This window comes from Culex pipiens, chromosome 2 (genome assembly GCF_016801865.2).
Source record: "Culex pipiens pallens isolate TS chromosome 2, TS_CPP_V2, whole genome shotgun sequence".
NCBI lineage: Eukaryota > Metazoa > Arthropoda > Insecta > Diptera > Culicidae > Culex > Culex pipiens.
The window spans coordinates 114,028,867-114,040,194 of record NC_068938.1 but is presented as its reverse complement, the minus strand read 5'-3'; the positions used below and the strand labels follow the sequence as shown (position 1 = coordinate 114,040,194).

Sequence of the window (11,328 nt, the reverse complement as noted above, 5' to 3'; positions counted from 1 at the left end):
TTTTCATTAATGGAAGGGAAACTAGTGATTAAAACAAGTTTGATTGTAATTGTGTTTGTAACAAAGAAAACAGGATGCTATCCACGAATTATTTGTTTAAATATATTTTACAAATTACATATTTGAGCAGTTCTCTACGGAATCGGTCTTTTTTCTTTAATTTTAATTTTTGTATTTTTTAATCCGGCTGAAACTTTTTTGGTGCCTTCGGTATGCCCAAAGAAGCCATTTTTCATCATTAGTTTGTCCATATAATTTTCCATACAAATTTGGCAGCTGTTCATACAAAAATGATATGTGAAAATTCAAAAATCTGTATCTTTTGAAGGAATTTTTTGATCGAGTTGGTGTCTTCGGCAATGTTGTAGGTATGGATATGGACTACACTGAAAAAAATGCTACACGGTAAAAAAAAAATTGGTGATTTTTTATTTAACTTTTTGTCACTAAAACTTGATTTGCAAAAAAACACTATTTTAATTTTTTTATTTTTTATATGTTTTAGAGGACATAAATTGCCAACTTTTCAGAAATTTCCAGAATGGGCAAAAAATCTTTGACCGAGTTATGATTTTTTGAATCAATACTGATTTTTTCAAAAAATCGAAATATCGGTCGCAAAAATTTTTCAACTTCATTTTTCGATGTAAAATCGAATTTGCAATCAAAAAGTACTTTAGTGAATTTTTGATAAAGTGCACCGTTTTCAAGTTATAGCCATTTTTAGGTATTTTTTTTGAAAATTGTCGCAGTTTTTCATTTTTTATAATTAGTGCCCATGTTTGCCCACCTTTGAAAAAAATTTTTTTGAAAAGCTGAGAAAATTCTCTATATTTTGCTTTATTGAACTTTGTTGATGCGACCCATAGTTGCTGAGATATTGCTATGCAAAGGCTAAAAAACAGGAAAATTGATGTTTTCTAAGTCTCACCCAAACAACCCAACATTTTCTAATGTCGATATCTCAGCAACTATAGGTCCGATTTACAATGTTAAAACATGAAACATTCGTGAAATTTTCCAATCTTTTCGAAAAAAATATTTTCAAAAATTTAAAATCAAGACTAACATTTCAAATGGGCGTAATATTGAATGTATTGATTCAAAAAATCATAACTCGGTCAAAGATTTTTTGCCCATTCTGGAAATTTCTGAAAAGTTGGCATTTTATGTCCTCTAAAACATATCAAAAAATAAAAAAATAAAAATAGTGTTTTTTGCAAATCAAGTTTTAGTGACAAAAAGTTAAATAAAAAATCACCAAAAATTTTTTTACCGTGTATCATTTTTTTTCAGTGTAGTCCATATCCATACCTACAACTTTGTCGAAGACACCAACTCGATCAAAAAATAAAAAAAAAGATACAGATTTTAGAATTTTCACATATCATTTTTGTATGGACAGCTGCCAAATTTGTATGGAAAATTATATGGACAAACTAATGATGCAAATTGGCTTCTTTGGGCATACCGAAGGCACCAAAAAAGTTTCAGCCGGATTAAAAAATACAAAAAAAAATCGAATGACCGAAAACTCAGAGAATTGCTCATTTAAGCAATGCTGTCAAAAGTCTGAAGCATAAAATTTGCTTAGATTAAATTTAACCAGAAAAAAAATATTGTGAGTAGCAGCAATTCCACGTTAGTCAGCAGTTTTTAGATTATGGGTGACTCAAATTTGGGTTGAGAGCTTCTACGCGGAGAAAAATGAGTTCCTAAAATCGTGAACAAGCGTTCATGAAAACTGGAATCACGAACAAATTTTTCAAATCCCATGGTACGTTTTTGGAAATCGTACCATGGGATTTGAACACTTTGTTCGTGGTTCCCATTTTCATGAACGCTTGTTCACGATTTTGGAAACCCTTTTTTCACTGTGTAGGCTGAATTTTTAGGTTCGAAAGTTATCAGGTGAAATTTCTGATTTTTTTTAATAGGTCATATAAACTTATAAAAGACAATAGCTTATAGTTATAGGATCTTTAAAAAAAAATCTGGAATTTAAGTTTTTGATTTTGATCTCATATAATGGACTCTCACTGTGTCGATATTGAAAGGAACATTGAGAGTGAGAGATATCAAATTATAGAACAAAAAAATCAAAGCATGCCACAGTGGGATACAATTGGGATAAAGGTGATTACGTCCACATCTCGGAACGCGGCTAGTTCTTCAAGTCCTGCCAAGACTTATGTAAAAATGTTCTTGAATCGATTAGAAGGGGTTTTATCCTGGGCGGACCACGGGGAACCGAGATATGGCCGGATTTTCGCCGGAATTTTTTTCCGAAATGACGACGTATAAAGTTCCCTTAAGATAAGACAGTACAGAATTGGCCACATGAACCAAGTTCCGGAACCCCGGTGGAAGGTTGACCAGGACCAAACCAGGAAGATCTAGCAAATTTGGAATATTGCATTTCAGACGTCATGATTTCAACAGAGCAGGCTACTACAATTATTGAAATATTTTAAAGAAATGTTTGTTTCCAAAGGTCAATAACCGTGTAGAGTACAATACTTGCCCAACTATTATTTGTTGCGTGAAAGATGCAATACTTGTTTTTCGTTATCTCCATAATGATCTAAATGACTAAATCGCACGTCACTAATGAGCTCCAACCATGAGCATAATGTTGTGAATTTTCGTGACACCATTCTAGTGCTCGATTGCACGTGGCCTCGAAATGCCGTGCATGAAAACATGCTGCTTTTACGCATCGACCCGGCTGGGTAGCATCGTTATTGGAGCGTTGACAATCGTATTTGCTGAAGATTTGGTGTTTTGCATGAGATATTGAATTAAGAATTGTTATTTTTAGATTGAAAATTTGATACCAATGAGCGTCATCGGAGGCAGCGATGGCATCCTGCAAATGGCGAAGAGAACGCATCAAAATATCGACGAGTTTGATCAACAGGAGATTTTCATGTGGGTTTTGCAGCAAATGGAGTCCAATTCTGAACAGGTTTTTCTGTACGTGATGATCTTTTTTGCTGTGCATACTCTTTGTTGTATTGTAATGATCGTTGGTGCTTTCAAGGTAAGTCGTCTTTTCAACAATGTTGAATGCTCAACTAAGAATGATGGAATATTTACAGCTTCTACGGTATTTGCTTATTCCGTTCATTATTTTGGAATTTGCTAGGCTAACCCTTTTAACATTAGCTCATGTGACAACCATGATGGTTGTTAAAAAGCAGTTGAATTTGGGTGATCTCATAGCACTAACCATTGCTGGTGGATTTGGCCTACGTAAGTAGCTGATGATATGTTTATTGATTCAAAACAAACCTCGTGTTTTCTTTCTAGTTTTGCTATTCTACCTGTGGGCATGCGTTGTTTCACTGTTTCAAATAATAGGAATAATCCAAACTGAGAAGTATCAAGCACTATTTGGGAAGGATCCGATTGCACCTGTAAAGAAGGACATTCCTAATACTTTGGAAAAAGAAATCGTCACTCGCTTACAACCTTCTGCACTTAAAGACAAGGAATACTTTACCTACAATACAAACTTCACCAATGAATACTTTAACGCAAGCAAGCATAACATATAATAAGAAAAGACAGTTTGTACAAGGGTGCTCATAATATATTTGTAATGCTTACTTACATCTAGTCATTATTTAGCTCCATTGAATATGTACAATCTTCAACATTTGATATCCCAGTAACACTTTTGTTTCTAATATGCAGATACCTCTGAAACTACACCATTTCGTCTCATTGACAAACCAAAAGCTATTTTAGTGCATTTTTGTTTATTTCTCCATATAGCCATCACATTTTTAATCACTCTCCCAAAAAGTGCGTCCGTTCAGAAAACAACCCCCCTGCTAAAGGAAGCCAGCCAACCGACTTTACTTTTTGGCGGCTGATTTTCATTTTTTCGCCAGCGCAAACCCTATTCCGAGGATACCGCCCAACACGAGGGCCGCACCGCCGGCCATGGCCGCGCCCTTCAGCCCCTCGATGTCGATTTTCTTCTTGATGTACTCCTCCAGCACGATCACCTGCTGGTTGTTGGGTTCGATTTCCAGGAAGGCCTGCACGTACTTCATCGCCGTCGAGTACTCCTTCAGCCGGGTGTACGCGAGGGCCAGATAGTAGATGTAGTCGCGCTTGCCCTCCGGGTTCTTCTTGCAAAGTTCCTCCAGCAGTGTGATGCCCTGTTTGGGTAGCGAAAACAACAAGGGGGATTTATAAGTTATCTGTTCTTTAGAAAGCTTCTCATGTAAGAAAAATAAAAAAATATTTCATGACTGCTAGCCAAAAAAGTATGACATTATTAAGACATATTATCTAATATCCAGTTTTCCTTAGAAAAAAGTCAAAGTAGTTATGTCACAGACATAACCGGAATGGCGTAGACTACGTAAAGTTTTGAGATGTGGACATTGAGTTTTCCATATCTTAATTTTGAAGAATTAGCTAGATACTTGAAATACATTAACGGAATAAGATCGTAAATGGGAGATGGTCCCCCGACAAAACAGAACTTAACACTCCAGTCAACTCAACTGTCATTTAACCATACTTTGAATGTGTTGGTAAATCTTTGACTAGAAAGCCTTATTTAAACAATGGAAACATCGAATGGAGGAGAGAAAAACGAAAAACGATTTTTTCGCGAATCGAATGAAAATTTGGTACCATAATGTGGTGTAGAGAGGGGTTCAGAAAGCTGTACAATCCGTCACCCCCGAAGACCAACACTAGTTCCTGAAAGGCATTTCACCGACTCATCACGGGTGGGACGAGGGACGGGGAGTTAGGCAACTCTTTCAACAGTTTGGAATTGGACACGACGCAATTCTTTCAGAAGCGCTCGCCGCGAATGCGACGAGCTAGTTGTTGTTTCACAACCACGGCATGACCCACGAGAGGCTCTTCAGCGGAAGGCAGCAGGCGCGCGCCTCATCTCGTTGATGCCTCGTCCCGGGTGGGACGGGGGGGGGGGGGGGTTCCCTCTCTCCTGCTGCTGCTGCTGCTGCTGCTCTGGGCTGAGCTTTCCTGCTGCTGCTGCTGCCGGTCCGACGTCTGAGACGTGAATGATAGAATGGGCTCTGGCGCGCGTTCTTATATAGCCTTTCGGCCCGCTACTTCCCCTCCTTTTTCGCGACCGACACTCGGTCGCGTTGCTCGGATGATTTTCCCCTCAAAATAGGTACTTGACATTCCCGTCCTTGAGTGGGAAGCGCTCATTTTGCTTGCAAAATCTGTGCATTTTGAAATCATTTTAAAACATTCAATTGTTTCAATAGTTAAACTATTTTGCCAACAATGAAAGTTTTATAGCAAATTGCTGAATAATTTTCGAATTGAATGGAACATAAATCGTGTCGATTCGATTAGAGGGAAGGAAGATATAAGCGTTTGACGGATGACGCAGTAATCCAGGGCCTTCGGCCCGGGTTTTTTGGAATGACACCCCAGTACCTTCGACAAAGACGTAAGTCTACGTCAATATTTACTAGTAATAAACGTGCCTCTCACCCAGTCGGCTATGGTTCGATCCCAGACGGTTTCCGGTGGCATTTTTCGAGACGAGATTTGTCTGACCACGCCTTCCTTCGGATGGGGAAGTAAATGTTGACCCCGGTCTAACCTACACGTAGACAAAAGAGTTCCCAAAATCGTGAACACCCGTTCATGAAATTAGGAACCATGAACAAAGTGTTCAAATGCCAGGTACGATTTTCAAAAACGTATCATGGAATGTGAACACTTTGTTTGTGGTTCCCAATTTCATGTGGGGGGGGGAGGAGTTCACGATTTTGGGAACTCTTTTTTCTCCGTGTAAAGGATTAGGTCGTTAGCTCAGTCTAGGTGTAAGAATTGTCTCCCTAGGTCCTGCCTCGGTGGAGTCGCTGGTAGGTAGTTGGACTCACAATCCAAAGGTTGTCAGTTCGAGTCCCGGGGTGAATGGAAGCTAAGGTGTAAAAAGAGGTTTGGCCTCAAGAATCAAGCCTTTCGGACACTGAGTTTTGAATAGGAAATTTGAGCTCATTCTGACCTCGGGAACCCCTCCCTCTAATCGCTTGAAGATTGTATGGGGGAAATCCTCAAAAATTATAGAGAAAAGCAACTGTTTCATTTTTTTACCTATGGAGTCGGAGCAATAGTCGTCTTTGTCTCGAGTTATGCATTAAGAATTAAAGAAAACTTGAGAAAATCATTTTCTCGACTTCAAGGCTCACTGGAAATGGAAAAACTCATCTGACAGATCCAGACATCATTTTCAACTAAACATCTAGGATCCGGCATAAAAAAGTGAATAATTAACACATACGTGCTCATAACTCATGAGAGTTCATGAGTCTTATTGGGTCATTGAAAAGGACTTTTGATTATTTTTTACACGACGGTTTTTTTAATCCTCCCTTCCATCATTGCTATGCTTTTTCGTTCAAAGATATGAATTTTTGCGTAACTATCAATATTTTGACAACGTTCCTTCAACAAGTTGTTCAGAATAGTATCGTATTGTCCCATTCCTTGTAAAGTTATGGAAACCGTCAAAAATTCCTTTAATGGCTTCAAGAAGGCAACAACCGGCACTTCGACATACGCCGTCGTGCTAACTTGTGGCACGTCGCTTTTTGACGTTCCGAGAAGTTTTTGGAGTTTCGAGTTGTAATTAAAAATATTTCGGTAGTTAAGCTTGTACCTGTGTCAAACGCGTTGACCTGAAATCCCAGTGGTCGCACTTACATTAATTTTCAGGCTGTGTCAAGTCAGCACGACAAGGTTGAAACTTCTTTCATACGAAGAGCGACAACAATGCACGGAGTTTTTTGGTATTTATCGAATATCTCAGGAATGAAATCGAATTTTGGGGATCTGTGAAGTTCAAAAGGTGAGGCATTGTAAGCTGCACAAAATGGCATTCTTAACTAAATTAGACCCAAAATGCACGTACGACAAGTTAGCACGACAGCGATGAAATGAGAAAAACGTGTCAACCAGTCCCAAGAAAATCCACATACAAACACATACACATACACATACAAAATTTGATTCAAAGTCGATATGTGTGAGGCTCTCTAGCCGAATTAATTTACCTGAAAATTAACTACAGTCGACTCTCTGGTTGTCAATATCCAAGGGACCGTCGAGGAAGAGAATCATCAGTTTAGAGAACGATGCAAAATGAAGACTCGATTGAAAATATTTTTTTCTTGATACCCAGCTATGGGAGAGAATCATGGCAACGTCCATCAAACAAAAACAAACTAATGTCAAACACCCTTCAAAGCTTCGTTTCGCCAAGAAAAATGTCTATGCAAGCCATGAGAAAGTGAAATTATTGACAACCGGAAGAGATTTTTAAAGCAAACAGAATCCAAGGGACCGTCGAGGAAGAGATCCTTCAAGCAAGGGAAAATATCGAGGAATGAAGATGATTGAAGTATGCAGATTGAAGGGACTGAAGAATTCATCGATAGATGGAGAATTATTGATATCGAGAAGATCGACAGCCAGAAAGTCGACTGTAATGTTAATGGCACCGTGCTGTGTGGAAAACAAACAGCTGTCGCTTCAAAAAAAACACCCAGTTCATTTTTTAGATTTCTGTTGACTCAATGTTAGGCTAAAGTAAAAAAATGTTAAATACCGATCAGATAATTTGTCGCCATATTAAAACTGTGCGATTTATTTAGGGAGATGTAGGTATAAATAACTAAAACAAACAAAAGTGGGTGGAAAACCCTGCTTTGAATGTGTGTTTTTTTTTGTTAGAATGCCCCTTTTTGCCTTCCTCACCTTACCGAGGAAAGGCTATAAAATCACTCGAAAAACGAAATTCTTAACTTGACCTCCTAGACCCACCTTCATGTATACCTATCGACTCAGAATCACATTCTGAGCAAATGTCTGTGTGTGTGGTGGGATGTCGATCAAAAAAAATTGCACTGGATTATCTCGGCACTGGCTGAACCGATTTGGACCGTATTGGTCTTATTCGATCCGTTTTGAGGTCCCATAAGTCGCTATTGAAAATTATAAAGTTTAGTAAAGTACTTCAAAAGTTATGGTACAAAAACGATTCTAACAAAAGTCCGGAAGATTATAAAAAGGGTGGTTTTTGTAAGAAACCCCGTCATGTTATACATTTTTAGAACGAGTTCAAAAGTTTTAAGATCTGACTACCCTATTAAAAGTTATGCGCACTTAAGTGTTATTTATGAACTTCTTAGAGACCGGATCTCATATATTTCGATGAAAACGTTGTCCAGATCTATCATGCGACCTGTCGTTGGATAGGTAATCAAAAGACTTTTCCAACGAGTTCAGTAGATTGCAGATCTGACAACCCTATCAAAAGTTATAAGCACAAAAGTGCCCTGAATTATGAAGATCTTACTACCCAAACTGATGATATGAATAATGAATCAAGTTGATAGAACACTGAAAGGTCCGCCCTTGTGTATCTATTTTGGATAGCATTCCCCTCTAAACGTGAGGAAGGCAACAACCGCCTAAGGGTGGATTAAGTAACGTTTTTGCCTTCCTCACGTTACTGAGGAAAGGCTATAAAATCACTCGAAAAATGAACTTCTCAATTAGATCTCCTAGACCCACCTTCATGTATACCTATCGACTCAGAATCAAATTATGAGCAAAGGTCTCGACATTGGCTGAACCGATTTTGTCCGTTTTGGCGTCATTCGATCCGTCTTGGGGTCCCATAAGTCGCTATTAAAAATTATGCAGTTTAGTTAAGTACTTCAAAAGTTATGCTAAAAAAAACGATTTTAACAAAAGTCCGGAAGATTGTTAAAAAGGGTGGATTTTGTCATGCTATACATTTTCAGAAAGCAATTTAAAAGACCTTTCCAACGCGTCCAAGATATTGAAGATCTGACAAATCTATCAAAAAATATATGCACTTAAGTGTTATTTATAGGCTTTTTGGAGGCCGGATCTCAGATATGTTGATGAAAACGTTGTCCGGATCTCTCATGCGACCTATCGTAGGATGGGTATTCAAAAGAACTTTCTAACGCGTCCAAAACACTGAAGGTCTGACAACCCTATCAATAGTTATAAGCACTTAAGTGTTATTTACGCAATTTTTGCATTTTGGATGGCACCCTTTAAATGTGAGGAAGGCGCCAATCACCTAAGGGTGGATTAAGTAACGTTTTTTGTTAGAAAGCCCCTTTTCATTAGAAGAAGGTAGGTTAACGAGGTCAAATTAAAAGGTTTAGTTTTTGAGTGATTTTATAGCCTTAGTACATTGTTAATAAATCCAAAATTTCATTTTGGCAATATCTTTTAGAAATGCGTTTTAATTGTTGACCTTGAATAAACAAAAATAAAGAAAGCAATGTTAACGTAACTAACACATTTTGTTCTAATAAACTTTATGTACATTGTCTAAAAATTGCGTTGAAATTTGTTACTGGAGTCCTCAGTATTAAAAAAATATAAACAGCAGCAGGGAATGCAAATGTGATTAACTGCATCTGAAAAAGTTGTAATAAACAACAACAGAACTAACTCAGCTAAGTGAAAGTAAGCTCGACTAAAACACACATGAATGGTTAGCATTGCATCATCTATGTTGCATTTTGTATTGCTCCCCTTCATGCACCGACGTGGACTCGACGTCAATTGAACCAAAACAACACTGTAACATCTACAATGGTCATCAATTTAGATACTTACACTTTTCATATCATTGGTGTAATTACTCCGCACCAGACACCAGGCATATTCGAACTGTGTTGTGTGCGTTAGACTGTCGCTCTGCAATTCCTGGTTGTACTTCTTCTCGAATTTCTAAGAAAGAAAGAATATCTTGTAACAAAGACGTACTTTCAACTCAAAGTTCCAGTAAAATCCAATGACAGTAAACAACAGATGATTCACAACATGTCACTCATCAAATGTGGTGAAATAATCAATTTTAATTTTTTTTGCTACCTCCAAATCCGACTGCGGCACAGTTTCGTTCAATATTTCCTCCATTGTAGATTAATTTGTTTCCTTTATGATAAGAAAAACACTCAATTGGTCCTCCAGCAGTTGAAATCCAGAAAATTGGTCTTGACTCGAGCCGTAGAATGACTTTATTTTGTGACGCACTTGATGATAGACTTGACACTGTTCAAACGTCAAACAAAGTCCAAGGTATGTGTAAAGCGGCAAAGTAACCGATGACTCGGCCAAGGTGGTTCGGTCGTAGTGAGTGAGAGAGAGGTAGCGCAAAAGCACAAAGTGCAATGTATTGGTGAGATAAACAAGCTATGCCTCTACTTCAAAAGATGATTAAAATACATTTGAAAACATGGAAAGACGAATACTTCTTTTGGTAATCACTATTAATTTTACTTTTGTTAGGCAGTTTTCCACGATTTAGAACCCACTTGTATAAAGAATGCTATTGTAGTAGACACACTTATGAGAATCTGTAAAATATTGAGTAAAAGATTACTTTATCTTTTAATACCCGAACAAATATTTGATAGTTTTTAAAATACATGTAAAACATTTGTCACTATTTCTGACACCTCAGTTTATGATTCCAAAGAAGTGAAGTTTATTCAAATAATGATTTTTTTTACAGATTTCAGCATAACCATTATTCAGAACTTTCTTTACGTATGCCCATTAAAAGTCAGTCTTCAAAACTGTGAGAAATATCAATATAATTTTTTGCATAAATCCTTAAGTGTATGCCACAAAAAGAGTAATAACACACAAAAACTGTTTTTACTCACAAATTGTATCAACACTTAAAAAATTACGAGAACCACTCTCTCAGTTGATGTGTACTCCAAAATATAGAAACACGGTCGTGCAATTTCATTACCACAGACTCTGTTACTATGGTGACCTATCTGTTTTGATGATTTATGTTTCATTACCTCACACATTGTAAAATAATTGAAGTTGAACAAATCATACGCTGTTATAGTAACACTTGCTGCTTGTATAAACTGAATTTCACTTTCGATCTGTAAAACCAAACAAGCCAATATTAATGATATGTATTAAGTTGGATATGTGTTTTAATAATGGGTAATTCTCCGCCAACTCACACAGCAGTTGCCCCGACCCCTCTTCGATTTGCGTGAAACTTTGTCCTGAGGGGTAACTTTTGTCCCTGATCACGAATCCGAGGTCCGTTTTTTGATATCTCGTGACGGAGGGGCGGTACGACCCCTTCCATTTTTGAACATGCGAAAAATGAGGTGTTTTTCAATAATTTGCAGCCTGAAACGGTGATGAGATAGAAATTTGGTGTCAAAGGGACTTTTATGTAAAATTAGACGCCCGATTTGATGGCGTACTCAGAATTCTGAATAAACGTAT

The 11,328-nt window shown here is 37.6% G+C and overlaps 2 protein-coding genes across 2 annotated transcripts; one reads left to right on the top strand and one right to left on the bottom strand.

Moving 5' to 3' along the window:
- Positions 1 to 1,894: 1,894 nt before the first annotated feature.
- LOC120414727 (uncharacterized) lies at positions 1,895 to 3,565 on the top strand. Its single transcript, XM_039576031.2, has 4 exons — positions 1,895 to 2,761; positions 2,822 to 3,043; positions 3,102 to 3,255; positions 3,313 to 3,565. Exons 1-4 carry the CDS (start codon positions 2,687 to 2,689, stop codon positions 3,558 to 3,560), a joined length of 699 nt encoding a protein of 232 aa, XP_039431965.1. The 5' UTR covers positions 1,895 to 2,686; the 3' UTR covers positions 3,561 to 3,565.
- An 8-nt stretch (positions 3,566 to 3,573) lies between these two features.
- Positions 3,574 to 10,118, bottom strand: LOC120414728 (mitochondrial fission 1 protein). Its single transcript, XM_039576032.2, has 3 exons — positions 9,937 to 10,118; positions 9,679 to 9,792; positions 3,574 to 4,172 (listed from the first exon to the last, which is right to left on the bottom strand). The coding sequence occupies exons 1-3, from the start codon at positions 9,979 to 9,981 to the stop codon at positions 3,885 to 3,887; spliced, it is 447 nt and encodes a 148-aa protein (XP_039431966.1). The 5' UTR covers positions 9,982 to 10,118; the 3' UTR covers positions 3,574 to 3,884.
- Between the last annotated feature and the right edge of the window lie 1,210 nt (positions 10,119 to 11,328).

What these genes read in the sequence shown, in the direction of transcription:
- LOC120414727 (XM_039576031.2), top strand. Translation starts at nt 2,687, where the DNA reads ATGCCGTGCATGAAAACATGCTGCTTTTACGCATCGACCCGGCTGGGT. An exon ending in TTATTGGAGCGTTGACAATC is followed by an intron (nt 2,762 to 2,821) that starts GTATTTGCTGAA and finishes TGTTATTTTTAG; the next exon opens with ATTGAAAATTTGATACCAAT. An exon ending in TGATCGTTGGTGCTTTCAAG is followed by an intron (nt 3,044 to 3,101) that starts GTAAGTCGTCTT and finishes GAATATTTACAG; the next exon opens with CTTCTACGGTATTTGCTTAT.
- LOC120414728 (XM_039576032.2), bottom strand. Translation starts at nt 9,981, where the DNA reads ATGGAGGAAATATTGAACGAAACTGTGCCGCAGTCGGATTTGGAG. An exon ending in TGCCGCAGTCGGATTTGGAG is followed by an intron (nt 9,793 to 9,936) that starts GTAGCAAAAAAA and finishes TTTCTTTCTTAG; the next exon opens with AAATTCGAGAAGAAGTACAA. An exon ending in ACACCAATGATATGAAAAGT is followed by an intron (nt 4,173 to 9,678) that starts GTAAGTATCTAA and finishes CTACCCAAACAG; the next exon opens with GGCATCACACTGCTGGAGGA.